General features: G+C 48.0%; 1 protein-coding gene across 6 annotated transcripts in view; it reads right to left on the bottom strand.

The window, feature by feature from the left end:
- Nucleotides 1-23,408, bottom strand: part of DMAP1 (DNA methyltransferase 1 associated protein 1) — a 406,667-nt gene that overhangs the window by 159,494 nt on the left and 223,765 nt on the right. For all 6 annotated transcript variants that reach the window (XM_086953166.1, XM_086953164.1, XM_086953169.1 and 3 more), the window contains 2 exons: nucleotides 11,157-11,229; nucleotides 10,228-10,505 (listed from right to left, as the gene is read on the bottom strand). In XM_086953166.1, the coding sequence (XP_086809292.1) occupies nucleotides 10,228-10,505; nucleotides 11,157-11,229 (351 nt within the window). The remainder of the gene's footprint in view (nucleotides 1-10,227; nucleotides 10,506-11,156; nucleotides 11,230-23,408) is intronic.

Genomic DNA, 23,408 nt, shown 5'->3' with positions numbered 1-23,408 from the left:
CTGGTGCAGACAAATTTGGACCAATTCGCAGACAGGCAATTTTACTCCATAATTTAGGAGTAGAAGGCAGGAGACTTTACGAAGATTTACCAGAGATATCCTTGGGTATAGGTAATGGTCAACCCACTAATGTCTACGAAATGAGCATGCAGATGTTGGAGAAAAGGTTTATAGCTAAAATCAACACTGTTCTAGAAAGACACATTCTTTTGTCGTGTACAAAGGAGCGATGAAGACATTTCTAGTTATGTTGCAGCTTTGAGGGGACTATCTTTAAATTGTAAATTTAAAGATTTAGGTGATTCTCTGATTAGGGACCAAAACGTTAGATGCACCAATAACAAGAAAGTAAGAGAAAAATTACTCATAAAAGACTGTACTTTGGAAGAAGCAATACAAATTGCTAAGGGGCTTGAAAATACCGACTTATGGATTAAAGAAATGGACAAGTGTACCAATTTGATAGCATCAAAAAATGCTGTAAAGGTGACTGAGCATAGTGAAAAGGCTTCTCAAGTTTCGGCTAATGTTGATGAGACTAAAATAGTCAAGCCTGCTGCAAAATTTGATTTTAAATCTACTGGTAAAATTCCTACATATCGTCCAAGTAATGTTAGACAACAAGGAAACGTTCGTCAAATTAAGTGTTACAGGTGTGGAGCTCCTGGGCATATTGCGTCAAGTACGCGATGTATGGCCAGAAATGCAATTTGTAGAACGTGTGGCCGAAGGGGCCACTTAGCAAAAGTTTGTAATGCTAAAACACAAAATGTCGATAATGTTGATGATTGTTGCGAAAATGTTCAAGAATTGATGTTGTGTGTTGAAGGATTACCTAACAATGAGAGTATTCAAGACCATGTCTCTCTTGTTGATATACCTTCTGAGAGTACAGATAAATTAGAAAAGCCACACTGTTTAATTAATTTTGATAGCAGGGATGAGAAGCATCCTCAGACCAGAGATGTTAAAATGTTAATTGATTCTGGAAGCCTTTATACATTGTTATCTAAAGATATGTACATTGAGGTTTGGGGGGATAATCGTGATGTTGCTTCTTGGGGGGCGCCAAATATTAAAGCAGTAGGTTAAAGTGGCAAGACTATAGATATCCTTGGACACAAATGGATGGTGATAAGTTTTTCAAATAGGAAAGTATTTGGACGAGTTTACCTGACAAAGCAAGGCTCCAACTTGCTTGGTTGGCGCCACCAGAAGGATTTGGATATTTTGTTGAATCCTAATGCTGCTGTCCCAGTTTCTTCGCTTTCTGTCCTTAATGTTGACAGTTTTGAGATTGACATTATGAGAAGATTTCCCAATGTTTTCTCTGACAATTTGGGGAAATTAAAGGGGTTTTCGCACAAAATCATTCTCAAAAAGAATGCGATCCCAGTGGTTCATAGAGTTAGAAATGTGCCACATTTAATGAGGGCCCCTCTTAAGGATGAATTAGATAAATTGTTAGATTTGAGAATAATTGAGCCCATTGAAGCCTCTGAATGGCTCGCCCCCATTGTCGTCGCACCCAAGGCTGGGGAGGTAAGATTCGGCTCTGTGTGGACCTCCAAGACTTAAATAAAAACATTTGGGTGGATAGGCAGCCATTACCAAACATTTCTGAGATGTTAAGTGCTATGGGTGGTGGCGTGATTTTTAGTGTGATTGACATGTCTGCAGCTTACCACCAGATAGACTTGGATGAACAATCTCGACATCTCACTTCTTTTGTGACTCCGCTCGGTGCGTTTAGGTATTGTAGGATGCCCTTTGGATTGGCGTCCGCCTCAGCGGTGTTTCAGAGAGTGATGCAACAAGTTTTGGTTGGAATACAGAATGTTTTATGCTTTCAAGACGACGTGTTGATTGTTGGGAAGAGTTGTGAACATCATGATAAGGTTTTGACAGAAGTATTGGAACGTATGGAAGTTAATGGCTTGACCATAAAGAAAGAAAAGTGTAAATTAAACGAGATAGCGTGACTTATCTGGGCCATGAGATATCTGGTCTTGGCATTAGACCTAAGAAGAGTATAGTTTCTGCAATTAACAATGCTCCTATACCGTCCAACAAAGATCAGCTTAGATCCTTTTTGGGTCTAGCTGAATATTGTTCAAAGTTTATAAAGGGATTTTCCGGTGTTGTAGAACCTTTGAGGGTGTTGATGAAGAATGGTGTTACATTTAAATGGAATGAGGTTTGTGATGAAGCATTCAAGTGTGTTAAAGAAGGAATTGTGCATGCACCGACTCTTGGTCATTTTGATGTGAAAGCTAGGACTTTAGTTACCACAGATGCTAGTGCTGTAGGGATTGGTGCAGTTCTGTCCCAGATTTGTAATGGTGTAGAGAAGATCATAGGATTTGCATCAAGGAAACTTCAGGGAGCTGAAGTTTTCTATTCCGTTATTGAGAGGGAAGCTCTCGCTTGCACTTGGGGAATAAAGCATTTCAGATATTTCCTTTGGGGTTTGCCTTTCAGGGTGAGAACGGATCATAAACCCCTTGTACATTTGTTTAAGGGGGGAAGGTGTTTGGAAGGAAATGCAACTCTCAGAATATCTAAGTGGATTCTGTCTGTGCTGGAGTACAATTTTGAGATGGAATACGTCAGAGGTGAGAAAAATGTAGTTGCAGACTATTTGTCAAGAATGCCGGTTGAGTCAATAGGTGAGGATTTGGAAAATGATGACTTTGTATCTAGTTGTAATGAAATCTTGACGTTTGATAAAGCAGAATGGGAATCTGCCATGTCTGAAGATCAGGTGATATCATTAGTCATAAGAAATGTTTCTGAGGGATGGTCTAGGGAGTCTAGTGCTGACATTCGTTTAAAGGGTTTTCATCATGTAGAGGGTGAATTGAGTGTTTCAGAAGGTAAGTTGTGGAGAAGAAACAGGTTGGTGCCACCATGCAATCTTAGGTCTAAGATTATGACTTTGGCGCACGAAGGTCATTTAGGAAGAAACATGACAAAGAGGAGGATTCGTGAGTCGTACTGGTGGCCAGGCATGGATGGGGAAATAGATGATTTGGTCAAAAATTGCTATGCGTGTGCTGGTAGCCATAAAACTAAAGTTGTTAGGCAGCCTCCCCTTTCGTGTGTTGATTTTCCGGCACGTCCCTAGGAAAAATTGGCTATCGATTTTCTAGGTCCAATTTCCAAATTGGGTGCTCGTAATAAGTTTTTAATGGTTCTGGTGGATTATCACTCGAAGTGGTTTGTGGTGGAGTCTACTGAGAATATTGATACCAGGAGAGTGATTGGATTTATGGAAAGAGTGTTTCTGAATGAAGGGATTCCAAAGACTCTAGTATCAGACAACGGGGTGCAGTTGGTTTCTAGAGAAGTTAAAGAATTTTTGGATGGTATGGGAATCTGTCATGAGAGAGTTGCGTTATTCAGGCCGCAAGCTAATGGTCTTGTGGAAAGGATTAACAGATTGTTAATGGAAAATATTCAATTATCCCTTGCTAACGGTCTGGTATGGTCTGATGAACTCAAGAAAATGGTGTGGTCTTATAGAGTCGTAATGATTATGGGTGCAGGGGTATTTAAAGTAGGGGTGGGCGGAATTGGCTTGAACTTGGTACAATAAATCTGCAATATTTAGTTCCGTCAGGTTTCCAATTATTAAAACAGAAACCTCATATATTCAAGGTAAAATAACAAGTATTTCTACATGCTAAAATGCATATAGTCATTTCACAAAAGTGAAATTAGCTTCCAGCAAGCAGTGAGAGAGGTGATGATTTTGAGATCAAGCCCCTGCAAACCATTATGGGACGAGATTAGCAGTGGGAAGTGAATATTATAGTATCCAAATAATTCTACAAAGAGCTGCAGTTCACCTCGTTCTCCCCAGTTGTCCCCAAGAGGCAAATGCAATAGCATTTAAAATATTATAAATCAAGCTGCAGTTCACCTCATGGTCCCTAGATGTCCCTGATGAGGCAAATGCAATAGCATTTAAAATATCACACATCAAGCTGCAGTTCACCTCATGTCCCTAGATGTCCCTGATGATGCAAATGCAATAGCATTTAAAATATTATATATCGAACTGCAGTTCACCTCGCCGTCCCTAGATGTCCCTGATGAGGCAAATGCAATAGCATTTAAAATATTATACATCAAGCTGCAGTTCACCTCGTCGTCCCAAGATGTCCCTGATGAGTAAAATTCAAAAACATTGAAACCCTTTCATGAATGCTACAAATTATGCTAAGCTTATCCAATAATGCTTTGCAGGGCCTTTTAGTTGTATTTTGCCCATAACTGTGCTTGGGGTGGTTCTAAGAGAATGGGACCTCCACTGAATTACTATTTAAAGGGAGCAGGAATGTATAGAACCTGGGAAGAAAAAACAACACTCGTGACGGAATATCCCCAGCGATTGTCACGCCCCCAGCACACACCCACAGCACAATGCAGACACGCCCACAAGGGACTACTTTGCTGGCACGGTTCGTTTACATTTTAAATGTATATGGTGGGCGTCTGCATAGCCTATGTCCTTCTGCTGCAACTGCCCTTTCCAAAGCTGTATTGGGTGTTGTGATTGGTGCTGTGGTACCCGAGTTTACCTGGCCAAAAGGTGCAAGTTCTCTCTTTATAATAGTAGTATAGACTGATACGCAGAGGTATCATCAGGTGGGGATAGTCGAATGGGAGGGAGATCAGAGTCTCTGTCCACATGTGGTTCAATATCATTGTCATCCGAAGCATCTCCAGGAGGTATGTTCTGTGGTATATCATTATTATCCTCTACTATAGGTGAGTGAGGAGACATGCCACCTGCCTCAGAAAGTTGTGGTGAGTGAGGTGGTGGAGTGGAAGGTAGGGGTGGTATTTATGGTTAGGTGAACGTGGAATATGAATGTGCAAAGGGATAATGGCAGCATCCCTCTTTTCTTCTTTGGAGGCTGTAGAGTAATGTCCAAAGCCTCTTGGAAAGTTAACTGCTTCATAGAAGAGTGAGATTTTGCTGGTTGATGAACTATGTTCTTTGTCCCAGGCTGAATTTGGAGTGTTTTCTGCCTCAGATTGAGCCGTTCCCACATTACAAAAAGGATAACTCCGGTGGAAAAATCGGTCCGAAAGTGAACTTTACAGCAAAGGATGTTTGGATTTAGATATAGCTGCGGTTGGATCCGAAATATTATTTTTTTGTTTCAGTGCTGAAACCATGGTCGAGGAGTTGCAGAACAAGAGGTCTAGGAGGGGGAGGCCCCGGCTGTAGTCTGAACTGTCAGAGACAAGCCCAAGGGCGGGTTTCTTAGTTTTTCGGAGCGGCCATGGCTTTTTTTCAGTGGTGGACTATAAGCAGTCTTTTCGGACAGAGACAATGTTTTGGGCTATGGATCAAGGGTAAAAGTACTAACAGTTCAATGCTTCTGTGCTGGCTGAACAGTGGCCGAGTCCTGGTTGGAATCGGACTGGGTATCAGAATAGTGTATTGATAACAAATCTTCTTCTGCTGTTGATGCTTTCTTGTCTTCCTCCTGTGGTTGACTGAAAATGTCCGGTACATCGTCCATTTGCTTGTGCTGCATCTCTTGGTGTCGATCTCAAAGGGTCTTGTTTGATCGAAATGACTTACTGGCCTCACAGCTTTGCTCTCAATGATCCGGCAAGAGGAATAGGTTGTAAACGGAGTGTTGGTTGGTATGGGGGTATTTAGAGGGACACTTAGGATATAAGCAGAACAGAGTTTGTTCCATTAGCAGGTCATTCTCTGATGGACCGTAGAAGGAAGAAAAGGCCCAGTTGGATTTGGCCAATGGGCAGAGGAAGCGAGTCGAAGATCCGATGCTCAGAAGGGTGATTGCTCGAAACAAAATAAAACTACACGATCAAGACAATACAGTCGAGTGGAGATCAACTACAGAACCGTAGGAAGCCCGAAAGCATCTCGAACTGGAAAGCTAGAGATTACTTCTGAACAGTGGAGAAGTGTGGCTCAATGGTTAGAGCGGCAGACCCTGATGCAGAGGTCTAGCCCGGGACCAGGGTTCAATTCCCCGCCTCAGCGGGTCTTGGGCTCAAAAAAATGTCCACGGACCTGATAATTCTCGCCTCGGTGCCTATTCTAATCATGGGTCCCACTCTGCAACTCTGGGCAATAGCTTGCTTAATCTCCACAACGGCCCCCACAATGCTAAGGATGCCTGGCCTCCACCTTGGGGGTGCCCAGGAGTGGACGCCTCACAGGGAAAGCCAGGATGGGTTCCACAACGGTATTCGTACAAGCGCCTTGAGACCCTTGCGGGTGAGTAGTGCGCTATACAAGTATCAATATATTATATATATATATATATACATATATATATATATATATCCCGTTGGTGTAAAAAAAGAATCTGGAAATGGAGTTGATGACGTGCGCAGTATCACAATGAGGAGGAGTCACACATTCTTGTGACTCAAAGAAAATGTCTTGGAACAAAAATAACTTGTTATCATCCGAGTCCAACACTAGATGGCGGACTTATGCAAAGCATGTGTATCTCCGGCACACATGTCTCGAACATACTGGATTTGTAATTTTTAGGTCTCGGCCTGCCAATGCGCTTGCGCATTGCTGGCGAGACATATATGGGACCACCAGCAAATCCTTCCGAGAGGGTTTTGGAGTGCGGATTACGCCCAGTGCATGTGAGGCATTCAAGCGCGAAGCTTCGCCAGCGCGCGCTCGGCCTCACTTCCTGCTCCCCCTCTTACTTTCGTTATCGCTCACACCCCATATGCTCGTTCCCTCCCCGACTTCAAAGGAACGCTGCTCCCCTGCTCCCCCGACACGCAACACTTCCTGCTCCCCCTCTTACTTTAGTTATTGCTCACACCCTATATGCTCGTTTCCTACCACCCTTCCGATTTCAAAGGAACGCCGCTCCCCTGCTCCCCCGCCACGCAATGCCGAGATGCTTGCGCTTCTCTCATACTTTTTTTTTTAATTCTCTCTTGCCACACAAACCACCCACCTCTCTTGCTTTGCACTTTCTATTCCGGCCTTCTTTTTCGCATTCATTTCTTCATCTAATTCAATTTGCTTCTTTTTTCGATCACCTATCTCTCTCTCTCTTTTTCTTTCTCTCTCATGCACACTATCTGTCCTACCTCCCCTAGCTCGTTCCTCGTTAACGCTCTGTTTCTACCTGCTTGCCTCTCTTCTTCCTCGTTCACCTCTTTCTCGCTTTCTCCTCGCTCTTCTCTCACACTCCCTGTCTGTTCTCTTCTCACTCCACACTCTTCTTTTCGCTCTCGTTTAGCCGCTCCCCTGTCGCTCTCTGTTGCCCTCTTTCGGGTCTCTTAGTTTCAGCCCCTCACTCACTCTTTCTCTCCTCACGCTCCCCCCCGGTTTTTGCGGAGTCTCAATCGACAGTGTATGGAGTGCAAGGAGGCCAGGCAGTCTTTAAGAGCGGGACTCTCTGCCAGTCTCTTTAACCCCTGACCAGAGGGACACTTTCTCCCCAGCACCTATCACATCTGAACACGTCTTTGTCTAGAAGGCAAGCGCTGGCCCCAGAAACAGTATCACTCAAAACCCAATTAAAGGTGTTTCTTATTATCATAATATTCAGAAATTGGCGTGTTTTTGAACGAACTTCTGCTCTTCCACCTTGCTGGCGTCTCTGTTTCTTTCTTACAGTCTCTTTCGCTGGTTATCTATATATCTCTCCATTTATCTCTCTCTCTCTATCTATCTGCCTGGTTGTCTAACATACACTACTCCCTCAGTCTCTGTCTTTCCTCTCCCACACACCTAAATATCTGAATTTCTTCGCTGTCTCTCTCACTCCACTATCCATTTGTATCTCTTGGTTGGTCTCAACCATCTCTCTATGAACACGCCAGTCCCAGTCCCCAATCCCTGTCTCCGCGTTCTCTCTCTTCTCAAGAAAATCTTTCTTTCTCTTTCCATAGTTTACCTTTCCTCTCCATTTCTGACCCATCACCTCTCGGACCCTTCTCTCTCTATATGCCCACCCCCCCACACATCTCACTCTTTCTGTCCACCCTCTTCTCCCCCACTCCTCAATGTCCTTCTCTCAAACTCCATCTATCTGACTATCTTGCAATTACTGCCTCGCTTCCACCATCTTCACTGAATCCCTGTTTCGACTCTAAACACGCTGTCTCTCCCCCTCGCTCTCTGTCTCTCCCCACACGCCTTCCACTCCTGCAGTTCTGTTTCTCATCCCGACTCTTCTCTCTTCCTTCTTTCTCTATTATTATTATTATTATTATTATTATTATTATTATGTTTCTTATATAGCGCCTGAATCGACCCCCGAAGGGGTATCTCCGCGCTTGCCTTGGGAACCCGTCCTGGCTTTTTCCCTGTGAGATAGCCCCTACAGGGCATCCCCAAGGTGAAAGCCAGGCATCCCGCCGCGGGGGGCCGTTGTGGAGATTAAGCAAGCTTAATGCCCAGAGTTGCAGAGTGTGAACCCATGATCAGGTCAGGCACCGAAGCGAGAATTATCGAGTCCACTCTTTCTACCGCACTCTCCCACCTTCTTCTCCTGTCGTCATCTCTCTCCTGCTCTCTCTCTCTCTCCCCATCTCCCTCTCTTCGGTCTTCATGTGATTTTCTCTTTAGTTTTCTATCGCTCTATCTCTATATATTTATATCTCTCCATCTCCGTTGCTTTCTCTTCCAGTCTCTCAAGCTCTCTTGCTCTTTCTTTCTATAGTGCTCTCTCAGTGTAGTCTCAGCACTCCTTGTCTCGGAGGTGCATTCATACCATGAACACATCTGGCTGAGAGACAGCTGGTGCTCGCCTAGAAGGATCCAGGCAGGCACGAGCGCCCACTGCCCTGGAGCGGAAATCAACTTTGCTGCCTTGTGGACTCTCACAACCCGGCGACTCGGAAGCAAGAAGCGGCGGCGCTCACTTTCACCTCCTGACTGTGCCTCATTAAACCGAACCACCATTTGGTTGGGCGTGGGGAGGGCACCTTTGTCATTTCCAGAGTTTTATCTTGTTTTTTTAGGGGACTTGTTTGCATGTTTCGACGTGGCGCTGAGTGCGAAACAAATAGTTTCTCTTTTATTGCAGAAGCAACCTTTTAAATATGTGTTCCTGCTATCCACGTGAGTTGGAAATTACTTAAAACATGCTATTTCTGTGAGAAGGGCAGTGGTTAGGCTTCGACTCTAAATTTCTTCTCCATGGTTAACAGTTTAACAGTAGCACTCTACCGCCCTCACTCTACCGCCCTCACTCTACCGCCCTTACTCTACCGCCCTTACTCTACCGCCCTTACTCTACCACTCTCACTCTACCTCCCTCACTCTACCTCCCTCACTCTACCTCCCTCACTCTACCACTCTACCTCCCTCACTCTACCGCCCTCACTCTACCGCCCTCACTCTACCGCCCTCACTCTACCGCTACCGCCCTCACTCTACCTGCCCTCACTCTACCTGCCCTCACTCTACCTGCCCTCACTCTACCTGCCCTCACTCTACTTGCCCTCACTCTACCTGCCCTCACTCTACCTGCCCTCACTCTACCGCCCTCACTCTACCTGCCCTCACTCTACCTGCCCTCACTCTACCTGCCCTCACTCTACCTGCCCTCACTCTACCGCCCTCACTCTACTACTCTAACGATCTCACTCTACCACTTTACCGCCCTCACTCTACCACTTCACAATAAAAAACACTGAACATAATCGTCACAAAAGTTATTTACAAAAGTTTAAGCTATTGCCATTATAAATTACAAAAACTTTTTTTTAAGTATTAATTATTTAAAAAAATTAAAAGCCATTGTTATTTGTAATATCAATACATCTAAGTCACGTAAATACAACACATATTGCATTACAAATGTTATAGGTGTCACATTTGCGAACGTTAAAGCTATTGGAATTGTAAATGACAAAGATAATAATTTAGCTATTTTCAAAACCAACACATAAATACAAAATTTGTCATTTACAATACCAATGGCTCAAACTTTCCTAATGCGAGACCTATTACATTGCAAATGCTTGTTCTTTTAGGCATGCTCTGATATTGGAGTACTAATTGCTATCTGTTTACAATAAACTTGTACACAGTGAATTAATGTTTGCATTATATAGTATCATGGAAAAAATATGCTGCTTTCTAGATCTGGAATGCAGACTTGGTTGAGCAGAAATGTTTGACCCCTTTCTCAATACTCCCGCACCCCGGGATCAGGTAAGCTTGAAACATTGGTGTTTACTTACAGAGTTTGGGGTAAGGGGTGCTCCTACCACGTCAATAATTTGATCTTTCAGTTCTCCCTTTGACTCATCCATGGGGAGGTGACCGTCGACTCCAGTGCTCTCCCCACCAGGAGTAGATCTGCCTCCAGTTTTGGCAAGGGCTTCATGACGGTGACGAAGCATCTGCAGCTCGTATTCACAGTTGGCATAGGCCTGCTTCAGCTCATAAAGCAACACCAGATCACTTCGCAATTCGTTATACATGTGAACAATCTCCTCTGTGGGCATTGGGATCAGATCTGGAGGGGAGCAAAGTAACAGTAGGATTATTAAGTACCAGAGCAAATGGTTAGTTCTCCAGGGTGGTTACCAATAAGCACTCTGCGTCCCTATCTCAACAGCAGAGACATTAAACAACCATCCTGTGACTGTTCTAGAGCTTTATAAGATTGAGCCTCCCCTGAGAGGCAGATCAGTTTTAAGTAAGACAAACACAATCTTTCATCCCTATAAGCAGGGATATCCTTTCCTAGAGGATCATCCATGTACGCCCACCACAGCCAAACTTGTTGCACCCAAACTTGATCCCTCCTTCAGCTGCTCTATACCTCGAGTCACTGTAGAGTTCACTAAATTACTATGATCCCATAAATGTAAGTGAGCCACTGACTTTCCTTCCTCTAAATTTCCAGCCTTGACAAATTCTATCAAATCAAGATTCTGCCTGGCATCTCTTTTTGGACAGCTACAATCACACCTATGTGTCATTTTTACCTTGAACTTAATTGTAAAAAATAACAGTAACTTTCAAAATAATTCCTATAATATGACTGTAGTTTCCTTTTAAAATACCATATTATTTTTACCCCAAAATTCTCCATAAGTGTCCCCTGTATGCACCTGTCTTTCTTGCGCATCATTTTGTACTTTTTCTGCATGTTTTTACTTACCTACTCCCAATTCCGTTAACATCTGCTCAAGGGCTTTAATCTTCTTCTGTCCTACTGAACTTGGCAGCTTCATCTACAGAATACAAAGATAAAAACAGGAAAGGCAGCCAGAGTTAGCCTGCATTCTTAAGGATTCCATTTAAAAAGGCAGGTTTTTTTTTCTTTTTCTCAACTCTAAAAGACAGCGGGGAGAGTGCTGGAGTGCATATTAGCGAGAGAGAGAAATCACAGAAATAGGGAGAGGGAGAGAGGGAGAGAGGGAGAGAGGGAGAGAGGGAGAGAGGGAGAGAGGGAGAGGGGGAGAGGGGGAGAGGGGGAGAGGGGGAGAGGGGGAGAGGGGGAGAGGGGGAGAGGGGGAGAGGGGGAGAGGGAGAGGGAGAGGGAGAGGGAGAGGGAGAGGGAGAGAGAGAGAGAATAAAAAAGACAATAAATGCCAAGCAGAAGAGAGGAAGTTAAGAGCACAGTAGAAGAAAGGCTGGTAGAAGAAGAAAACAGCAAGGAAGCATGAGGAAAGTATGAATGTAGGGCTCATTAAATAAAATAACACACTAGAATTGAGAGCCTGGAATGGTTATGCACATATTGTGAGAATACAGGATACGAGAGCACATGATGTGAAGAGCACGAGATGTTAGAGTGAGGTCATGTCCCTTCTGTTCGGGCAGGCACAAGAAAGGAGAATGAAAAATATGATTGAGCACAGCATGGGTGTGACCATGGGGCTGCAGCTGCAAACACAGGGAGAGAGAGCACACATGAGGATAAAATACATAGTAGGAAACACAACATGAGGAAAACATTGAAAGGAAAGTGTACAGGATAAGAGAATAAAACAGAATAAAAGGCATATGATGGGCACATTCCTCAAAGAGCAGAATGGAAGAGAACATGATGGGAGTCCATGGGATGGGGGAGAGAGGGGCGGGGTTGGTTACAGGATGGACAGAGTAGGTCAGACATGTGGTAGGGTACATGATTAATAAAAAAGCTAAGAACTGAAGAGGGCACATCAGTTCCTGTATGTAAAGGAAAGGAGACAATGCAGACCCTCCAAGAATGGGAAAGCATTCCCCTGCGAGCGCATTCTGTCACCAGAACGGTTGGTACAAGGAACTGCATTCAGTGTAAGCGATTCCAGTCCCAACACTTGCATTATTGCATTGTTTTTACTATGAAATATTACTGTCGTTTATGGGAAAAAAAGGACATGGCCACTTAGGCTAACAAGGTACAAAGAATATGTCATAATCACAAACATAAAAGAAGGAAAAACTACTCAGTTGACCCCTCTCTCCCTACACCCACAAAAAAACCAAAGTGAAAGAACAATACCCTCAGAAGACCAGCAGGAAATGTAAAAAGCAAGGATGGGAGAAGATACACAGTAAAGAAGCTCTTCATACACCAGCCTTGTATCCCCACACTTTTGCCTCTAATGCGGTTTACTCTGTGAAAGTGGGTGTCAAGATAATCCAGCTGTAATCAGTCTAGGTTTGCCAGACCTTAGAATGCTCCTGAGGACAGTCCCTGGCCTGATATACTGCAACCACCAGCCTCATGCAGTAGTCCATTTTTTTCTTTCCCGCTGCGAGGGATGATGGGGCTTCCGCCTTCCATTACCTGGCTATGTCCCTTTTCGTCAGGGTCACAACCAGGAACAGGAGATATTGCTTTTATCTGTTCCCTCCCTTATCTTCTGCTATATGAAGAAGAAGAATTTTGGGGTCTAAGGGAATAGTCCATGAGAGGACGAAGTCACACCTCGCAAGAACCCAGTTTGAGCCGTGAAGCTCCACACCGTGTGTAGAAATGTAATCTCATCCACCTTGCATCCAAGACAAGTCGGGATCCAATCACTTCCATATGCCACAGGCGACGTCTTGTGTAATATGCTCTATGAAGGTACTTTAATTGTATTAATGGAAGTCGGGCTGAAATGGCTGCGGCACATGGCGCTCCCAGTGCCTCTGTCCAATCATTGTCTCATTCACCCAGATCAGTCTCCCATGCCGCTCGGAGGGAGCGCAATGTAGTGGACCTATCCGGTACTCTTTCGTCAATTTGTGAAACTCCAAGTCTCCCAGGAGAAGTTTTCCCTCTAAGGGGAAAAATTGAGGGAGGTAAGTAAGGCCACGAATAAAAGGGGGGAAGGCATGACTGAGCACCAAGTAACAATGAAACTGGCTACGATGTAGTTGATAATCAGACTGCAGCTCCTGAGAGCATGTCAGGACAGGGCCTCGCATCACGTCTCCCAACGTAGAGATGCCTATGGTATCCCATTGCCAAAAGCCCTTCAGCTGCATCACCTGTTTGAGCATACTACCCTGACACAATGACGTCCATTCTATTAGTTTCTTCCACTAGGTCATCCGCTGCAGTGAACCCCTCTTTACATTGAACACCACCAGCAGATGAGAGCATACCCCCCTTCCGCCATACAAATACTCCAATACAGGGGTGACGCCCATCACTCACTGATCTACCGCAAAAGCTGAGTCGCTGCCCTGACCATACCAAGAGCTGTTCACAATCAAGAGATGAGACACACGGAACGGGGAGGATGGGTGGGTTCGGTAAAGAATCTAATACTAACTAATGTTTCTTACAGATATATCGTTACCGAAGGTAAGTAACTTGTTCATCTGAAAGAAACACGTTAGTATTAGATTCCTTACCTTAGAATAGATACCCCAGCAATACCAACCCCGGTGGTGGGTCTGCGAACCAATACATTCCTACACCAGAAAGTCCTGGAGGACAGAACGGCCAAAGAAGCCATCCCTCCGGACTTGACTATCCAGGCAGTAGTGCCTCGCAAAGGTGTGCAGCAAGGCCCACGTAGCCGCCTGGCAAATGTCCTGCAAGGGGACTCCCCGGCCCAGGGCAGTAGTAGCCGCCGTGGCCCGAGTGGAATGGGCCCTCAGCCCAACAGGAGGCTCCTTCCGAGCCAAAGAGTAGCACGCCTTGATGCACAGAACGACCCACCGAGAGATGGTCCGTTTATGTACTGCCCGTCCCTTCTTCGCACCCACGTAGCCAACAAACAGTTGGTCATCCACCCGGAACTGGCGTGTGCGATCCATATAAAATGAAAGCGCACGTTTTGGGTCCAGACGATGGAGCCGCTCTTCATCCTTTGAAGGATGCGTAGGCGGGAAGAAGGAGGGGAGGGTGATGGACTGCCCGATGTGAAAAGCAGAAACTACTTTGGGCAGGAAAGAAGGTCTAGTCCTTAGAACCACCTTGTCAGGATGAATGGACAGGAAAGGAGGTTGGACAGAAAGAGCCTGGAGCTCACTCACTCTCCTGGCAGAGGTGATGGCAACCAGGAAAGCCGTCTTTAAAGTCAGGAGATGGAGAGGACAAGAATGAAGGGGCTCAAAGGGAGCACACATCAAAAAGGTTAGAACCAGGTTCAAGTCCCACTGAGGCATCACAAACGGAACAGGTGGATACATGTGTGTGATGCCCTTCAAGAATCTCGTTACAATTGGGGACTTGAACAAAGAAGGCTGATCAGGAAGCCTTAGAAAGGCTGAAAGGGCCGAAAGGTAGCCCTTGATAGTGCCCAGAGCAGAGCCCTGCTGGGCAAGAGAGAGAAGAAACAGAAGAACCTCGGAAACAGGGGCAGAAAGAGGATCCACAGCCTTTGCTGTGCACCATGCCACAAATCTGTTCCACCGACAGGCGTATACCGACTTTGTGGAGGGACGCCTGGCTGCCAGAATTACATCACAGACTTCAGGAGGCAAGTCAAATGGCCTCAACTGCCGCAGCTCAATCTCCAAGCATGGAGGTGGAGACTGGACAGGTTCAGGTGGAGGACTGTCCCCTGCTGCTGCAACAGAAGGTCCTCCTGAAGGGGCAGGCGGCTCGGGGGACCGACTGACATGCTGAGTAGCTCGGGATACCAGTACCTTCGAGCCCAGTCCGGAGCCACAAGGATAACTTGGGCCCGGTCGCGCCTGATCTTCTTTAGCACTCTGGGCAGAAGTGGTATAGGCTGAAAGGCGTATAACAGACCGCAACTCCACTCGCGCCGAAAGGCGTCGCCGTGCGAGTGCCGTCTTGGAAACTCCAACGCGCAGAACTGATGACATTGCGCGTTCTCTTCTGTGGCGAATAGATCTAACCAAGGCTCTCCCCATTGCAGAAAGAGGCCTTGCGCCACGTCCGAGTTCAGACGCCATTCGTGATCCATCGAGCACCCACGGCTGAGTTCGTCCGCCCTGGCGTTCAGAGAATCTGCCAGGTGTTGAACCGTCAAAGTCAAGCCCTGACGTTCCAGCCACTGCCAGAGGCGCAGAGCCTCCTGGCAAAGGGTCCACGACCCCACCCCGCCCTGTTTGTTGCAGTACCACATGGCGGTGGTGTTGTCTGTGAACACCTGAACTACACTCCCGTTGACAAAGGGGAGGAATGCCTTCAGTGCTAGACGAATCGCCCGTAGCTCCAACAGGTTGATATGGAGCCGGGACTCCGCCGGAGACCAGATGCCTCTGATCTCCGCCTCTCCCAAGTGGCCTCCCCAGCCCTGGAGGGACGCGTCCGTCACGACAACGTGCTCCGGTTGGGGAAGGGAGAGGGATCTGCCTCTGACCCAATCGCGGTCCGTAAGCCACCACTGCAGTTGTCTCGCAGTGCCCTCCGAGATCAAGACGTGGTCGGACAAGTTGCCCTGATGCTGGGCCCACTGAAACTTCAGGTCCCACTGCAGAGCCCGCATCCGCCACCGGGCGTGATGCACCAGAAGGATGCAGGAAGCCATCAGCCCCAGCAGCCGCAGCATCAACCTGACCGAAACCCGGGATAGTGGCTAAAAGATGGGAATCAAAGCCTGTATATCCCGGACCCGCCGTTCCGGAGGATAAACCCGAAACTGCGCCGAGTCCAGAACCGCTCCGATGAAAAGGAGCTTTTGAGAGGGACACAGGTGTGATTTCGGCACATTGATGGAGAACCCCAGGTCGTGCAAGAGGTCTGCCGTCATCTGAAGGTGGTGGACGACTGTCTGGGGCGAGCCCGCCTTCAACAACCAGTCGTCTAGGTAGGGGAAGACTGAAACCCCTAACCTGCGCAGATGGGCTGCGACCACCGCCAACACCTTTGTGAACACCAGTGGGGCGCTGGTAAGGCCAAAGGGGAGCACGATAAACTGAAAGTGCTCCTGGCCTACCGTGAACCGCAGGTAACGCCGGTGGGCCGGCAGGACAGGGATGTGAAAATACGCATCCTGCAAGTCCAACGCTATCATCCAGTCTTGCGGGTCTAGAGCAGCCAAGACCTGAGCTAATGTCAACATCTTGAACTTCTCCTTCCGGAGGAAGCCGTTGACGTTCCGTAGATCCAAGATAGGACGTAGGCCCCCTTTGTCCTTTTTGGGCACCAGAAAGTAGTGGGAATAGCAACCACGCCCTACTTCTGGCCCAGGAACGCGCTCGATGGCCCCCTTGGCCAAGAGGGCCGTAACTTCCCCCTGCAGAAGTGTCAAGTGGTCCCCCGACACACGGTGGTTCTGCGGTGGCATGGCTGGAGGAGTGGTCTCGAACGGGAGGGAGTAGCCCCTTCGGACGAGTTGCAGCACCCACCTGTCCGATGTGATTGTGCGCCAGCGGGCGTGGTGATGGCGAACCCTGCCACCCACTGGCGTCACATGGGCCTGAAAGCACGGACTAGGAGGATTTGGAGGCAGATGCTGCAGGGGGAGGTGTGGCCTGACCCCGCCGTTGACCCCGACCGCCTCCATGGCGGTTTCCACGGCCGCCACCACGTTGAAAAGATTGTTGCGGCGCGTGGCTGGCAGCACGTGTGGGGACGCCCCTTCCTTGGCCACGAAAGGAGCGAAACAAACCCGTTTGCTGGCGCTGGGCCGAGAGACCCAAGGACTTGGCCGTGACCCTGGAGTTCTTGAAGCGTTCCAGCGCGTGGTCCGCCTTGTCACCAAACAGGCGACAGCCATCACACGGCATGTCCATCAAGGCATTCTGGACATCTGCCGAAAAGTTGGGGGATCTCAGCCAGGCATGGCGACGAATCGCCACCGTCGTGGACATCGCTCTGCCTAGCGAGTCGGTCGTATCAAGACCACACCGTATGGAATATTTTGCTGCATCTCGGCCCTCAGCCACAGACTTGCCGAGCTTCGCCCGCACCTCCATGGGGCATTCTGGCAGCAGTTCCGCGACCGTATCCCACACAGAGTGGGTGTAGCGGCCCATGAGGCAAGCGGTGTTGCAAGACCGCTGTCCCAAACTCAGGGACGAGAAGACCTTTTTGCCATACTGGTCATACCTCTTAGATTCCCGGTCGGGCGGGGCCGACGGGAATGCGGTCTGGGAAGTCGAGGCCTGGATCACCAGCCTCTCAGGGGTGGGATGGGTAGACAGGAACTTGGGGTCGTCCGGACAAGGACGGTGGCGTCTGGCCACTTTCCGATCAACAGGCGAACCTGAAGAGGGCCTGGACCACGTGCCCAACAGAACGTCTGACAAGGCTTCGTTAAACGGCAGCAGTGGCTCCTGTGGGCATGACTGCGGTTTGAAGACCTCAGTAAGGATGTTAGGCCTCACGGCCGCGACGGGGAGCTCAAGGTGTAAGGCCTTGGCAGCCCTCATCAACACCACTGAATAAGCAGCTCCCTCCTCCGATGCCACGGAAGGAGGAGAGACAAAGCCAGAGTTAGGAGAGTTGTCCAGACCACTGGCATCACCCAAATCACCTGTCCAGTCCACGTCGTACTGACACTCATGTGACAGAGGGTCCTCAGACCCCTCCCAACCCTTTCCGTACTCTACACCATCTCCATATTCGGAGTCAACAATGTAGACCGGCTCCTCGGGGTTCACAGGCCCAATCGGCGTCGAGCCAGGCGTCGAGCGACGTCGGTCCGACTCCGCGTCCGGATTCGGGGAGGGTATGGGGACGCGCCGCCCGGAGCCGGCACAGGGGAACCGGCGCCGCGCGGGGACGGCGTCGGGGGTAACCCCGATGAAATCGGCGCCGGAGAGGCCGGCAGACCAGCCGGCGTCGACCCCGAAGGCCCTTGCGGTGCCGGGGTCGGAGCCGTCGGCGGCACCGGGGCCGGAGCACCCGATGGCGTCGAGTCAGGGACACCCGAACCGCTAGGGCCCCCAGACGGCAGCACTGGGCCCGAAGGCGCCGTAGGCCCCGTCGGAGAAGTGAGCGCCCTCCTGGCCATGAGGAACGCCTCAATCTCCTCAGGCGTCGCACCTTGCCCAGGGACCGGAGGGTATGGAGCAGGCCGCGCCGGCGACTCTCGCGGAGCCGCGGGGTTGGGGTCACCCGAACACCCGGCCGTGTCGGGGGGAGTCGGGGGTACGATGACGACGTCCCGACTTCTTGTGTTTCTTACCTGAAGAGCCCGACGAATGGTGACGACTTCCGGAGCGCCCGGCACGGCTCCGCGACCGCTCCCTCGAACGCTCCCTGGACCTCCGGCCGGACCGGGATCGCTCCCGACGCGGGGCCGACACCCGGAGCTCGAGTAGCTTGCGGGACCGCTCCCGTCTAGCCTTATTAGTCAGAGCCCGGCAATCGACGCAGGCGTCCACGTCGTGGTTGGGGCCCAGGCACCGGAGGCAGAGTCGGTGATGGTCCGTGACCGACATCGTGCGGTCACAACCGTCACAATTCTTGAAACCGGGCATCCTACCAGGCACCAAAAAGATATAGAAAGTTAACAAAACTTGGTCAAAAGACCGGAGTACTGCTCTTTGGATCTGCGCTTACTGGCGCGGAAAAAAGAAGAACTGACGTCAGCGCGCGGAGGCGGCGTCTATATACTCCAGCGACGTCATCACGGCGCACAACGCCGACGACGGACGCGGAGCCGCAGGGGACGCCTGCAGACGACGCCTACCGACGCGCAGGGGTACTGCTACGCAAAAGTTTCCGGATCCAGACTGACGCCTGGGGATATTCTAAGGTAAGGAATCTAATACTAACGTGTTTCTTTCAGATAGCAACAGCAGTAAGAGCGACCAGATTCTACCCGACTCTTGTCAATGCGGTTTGCAGATTGCGAGACCACCTCAGAGCAGGGTCGGGTAAATATCCATCCACAAATATTTGAAAACTCCACTTGCCACAGTCAATCCCAGTGCCCACTCTGCCGACCCCTTTCAGTCACAGGAAATGTAATGGATTTTGAGATATTCATGTAGAGGCCCGAGGTCTCCCTGAAGACACCCATAATCTGTATGATTTGGCGTCCTGAAGTTCAGGGCTAGTAAGGACAAGCATTTGCAATGCAATAGGTCTCGTATTAGGAAAGTTTGAGCTATTGGTATTGTAAATGACATTTTTTATTTAGGTTTTGTTTTTGAAAATAGCGAAATTAATAGCTTTGTCATTTACCTTGTCAATAGTTCTAACTTTCGCAAATGTGACACCTATAGCATTTGTAATGCAATATGTGTTGTATTTACGTGACTTGCATGTATTGATATTACAAATAACAATGGTTTTAATTTTTTTTAAAATAATTAATACTTAAATAAAAGTCTGATGCCTGATGTTTGTGGATGTCTGACGCTTGTGGATGCCTGACGCTTGCGGATGTCTGATGTCTGATGCTTGTGGATGTCTGATGTTTGCTGATGTCTGATGCTTGTGGATGTGACGCTTGTGGATGTGACGCTTGTGGATGTCTGACGCTTTTGAATGTCTGACGCTTGTGGATGTCTGACGCTTTTGGATGTCTGACGCTTTTGGATGCTTGACGCTTGTGGATGCCTGACGTTTGTGAATGTCTGATACCTGATGTTTGTGGATGTCTGACGCTTATGAATGTCTGATGTTTGTGAATGCTTGGCGTTTGTGGATGCCTGACGCTTGTGGATGCCTGACGCTTGTGGATGCCTGACGCTTGTGGATGCCTGACGCTTGTGGATGCCCGACGCTTGTGGATGCCCGACGCTTGTGGATGCCCGACGCTTGTGGATGCCTGACGCTTGTGGATGCCTGACGCTTGTGGATGCCTGACGCTTGTGTTGCCATTTGTTTACAGCGACTGGTATTAGCATAATTCCTAAGCCAAGGCACGCCAAATAACGGTGATGCTCTTCATAGCAGGAAGCAGTAAGTGCGTTTTACTTCACCAATGCCCGAGAAATATTTCAAAGCCAATTAGCTTTTGTGGTCTGGGCTTTAATTTCGACAGAAGGGGCCCAGTAGAAAGATCTCAGTGTTTACATTCTACCATGCACTGTAAGATTGCAAAACGTTTCAAAGGCATTGTTCTCTGCACCACAATTTCCAAACTGTGATCAAAGCAACAGCATGGGGGCTCGATCTAAAAATGGTAGGAAAAGACTAGCAAATGTGTTGTGGCTGCCTGCTGTTCATATGGCGTCGCTGGTCTGGTTCCTGTGAAGCTTGTCGACAACAACTTGTTAATTTATGTTAGTAGTAGCGCCCCAGGCCATGATGCCGGCTCTTGTAGGACCTGCCTTATGGGAATAATGGGGGGGTGGGGGTGGGGCGGGGTTTTGCTGCGCTCTGTGCTCCTTCAGTCACTGGCCCCTTTGCTAAGACTGTGGAAATGTAGTCTGTTTTCCAATGTGATTTTCTGTGAAGTGCACCTCGAGTCCCCAAAGCTCCCAATTCTTTGCGTGACCGTCATGTTAAAGTGAGAGTTCAAAGGTTATCGCAATACAAGCTGGCGATGAGTGTTTGTGTGCTTGTCCCAAGACGTCAGGATCTGCACGACTTCAACATGGCTGTTATTTTAATAACGTACCAGCTGCTTCCTTTGGGCGTTTATACAAGCACAGGTTTTGCATGTAATTAGCGCGTGTGTTTGCCCCCTCCAAAACAAGTGTGTGTGTGGGGGAAGGGAGATCACGGTGGCCTGAAGCTGAGCAGTTCTTCAGAACTCCCCGCAAAGGTGGCTCACGGGCCGCTGCAAGTGAAAGGGTGAATGCAGGAACAAAAAGCATGAACATTTACTGCAAGTAGAAATTCAACAGCCCCAAACCTCACTTCTGTTGAATAAAAGACTTGCATTGGGCAAGCTAAAGAAGTGTTTATTTTAAGAAGGTTGGTTGTTGCACGTGTTAGTACTCAAATTAACACAATTCTTTACTGCTGCCCATTTGCAAATAGGCTTGGTGCACTCATGTGAGATATCAGATTGACTCAACTGTGGCTGTAGCTCGAAACTCCAAAGGCACAGGCTGGTTTGTCGCTTGTTTTGATGTCTGCACTACCAGACCTCCAGTCTTGCAATTTGAGCTTCACCACTTACTCAACTGTGTGACCCTGGGCAAATTACTTTCTTTCCCTGTGTTTAGTTTTCTTACCAATAACAATTGTAAGCATTTATTTCAGTTTCAAGCACTAGACTTACATAGATTAGAAAGATGCCATCTTTATTTGGTTTTAACACCCATATCAATATATGTTAGGCCATAGATTTAGCAGCAATTTCCTTTTTTGTGTGATTTGTGCATCACAGTAATATTGGGTCCTACTATGAAATCAGCAGTGCTTGTCCTTGTTATGGAAATATATATTTACAAAATGTGTCAGTTTTGTCGTCCTATTTTTGGCCAGATAGTTTCATTCAACAGGGTACCTCGTTTCTGTAAGGATATCGCCTATTTTGCAAATGCTACTTACCAGTATGCATCTGTTCTTGGCATGTAGGGCTGCTGACATTCATATCTGTGCATAGATCGCCGCCTAGTGTTGGGTCCGGATGATTGCACATTGTTGTCCTGGAAGAGTCTTCGAAGTATCACGAGATAGGTGGCTCCTCACCTGGACTACAGTGCGCATGGGCATCGCCTCCATCCCCAGATTGTTTTTAGTCATTGGCAGAGATGGAGTGAAGTATGTGAATGATGACCATGCTATGAGCATATATATATACATATGAATGAATACTGCAGCTGCTACAGGCGCCGGGGAGGAGGGTGGGCGATATGAATGTCAGCAGCCCTACATGCCAAGAACAGATGCATACTGGTAAGTAGCATTTGCAGTTCGAGGCATGTGGGCTGCTGAATTCATATCTGTGCATAGAATACATAGCAGTCCCTCCATTAACGGCGGCTGCCTGTGCCAGCTGCAGCAGTTTGAAAAAGTGTCTTGAGAACAGCCTGACCAACAGCTGCCTGCTGTTTGGAGTGCACGTCTACACAGTAGTGTTTAGTGAAAGTATGTGTGGTAGACCAGGTGGCTCTACAGATATCTTCTAAGGGAATGTTACCTAGGAAAGCCATAGAGGCCCCCAACTTCCTGGTGGAGTGGGCCCTTGGTGGGATAGTGAGAGTGCGCTTAGCTTTAGCGTAACAGATCTGAATGCATTTCACGATCCACCTAGCGATCCCAGCTTTGGAGATAGCGTTTCCCTTGTGGTGTGTGGCAAAAGCAACAAAAAGCTGCTTGGTTTTGCGAAAATCTTTTGTTCCGTCTACATAGTACATCAAGGCTCTCTTAACGTCAAGGGTGTGGAGCATCCGCTCCGCCAGCGTCTCTGGGTTTTGGAAAAACACCGGCAACTCAATTGTCTGGTTTATGTGGAATTGAGATACAACCTTGGGTAAGAATTTAGGGTTAGTGCGGAGCACAACCCTGTTAGCATGTACCTGGAAGAAAGGTTCTTGAATGGTGAGCGCCTGCAGCTCGCTAACCCTTCGTAGCGATGTAATTGCTACTAAGAACGCAACCTTCCAAGTTAGAAACTGAAGCTCACAAGAGTGCAGTGGCTCGAAGGGAGGACCCATCAGTCTTGTAAGAACCACATTGAGGTTCCATTCTGGAGCTGGTAGTGTCCTTGGTGGGATGACTCTCTTGAGTCCTTCCAAAAAGGCCTTGATAGCAGGGACCTTAAAGAGCGACAGGTGTTGCCTATTCTGGAGGTATGCTGCCATAGCAGACAGGTGAATGCGGATGGAAGAGTACGCCAAATTGCATTCATACAGGTGGAACAGGTAACAAATGATGTTTTGAATGGAAGCATCTAGCGGGTCAATATTGTGGTTAACACAGTAGATGACAAACCTCTTCCATTTAGCCGCATAACAAGCTCTAGTAGTGGGCTTCCTTGCCTCCCGAATGATGTCCATGCAATCGGGAGGAAGATTGAGGTAGCCAAACTCTAGGACTTCAGGAGCCAGATCGCCAGGTTGAGCTGCTGTGGGTCTGGGTGCTGAATGTCACCATGGCTCTGCGTCAGAAGGCTGGAAGTGAGGTGAAGCCTTTGATGCGGTACCACGGAGAGTT

This window comes from Lissotriton vulgaris, chromosome 1_2 (assembly GCF_964263255.1).
Source record: "Lissotriton vulgaris chromosome 1_2, aLisVul1.2, whole genome shotgun sequence".
In the NCBI taxonomy this organism is placed as follows: domain Eukaryota; kingdom Metazoa; phylum Chordata; class Amphibia; order Caudata; family Salamandridae; genus Lissotriton; species Lissotriton vulgaris.
The sequence above is the reverse complement of the archived record's forward strand: the minus strand, read 5'-3'. Positions and strand labels throughout refer to the sequence as shown.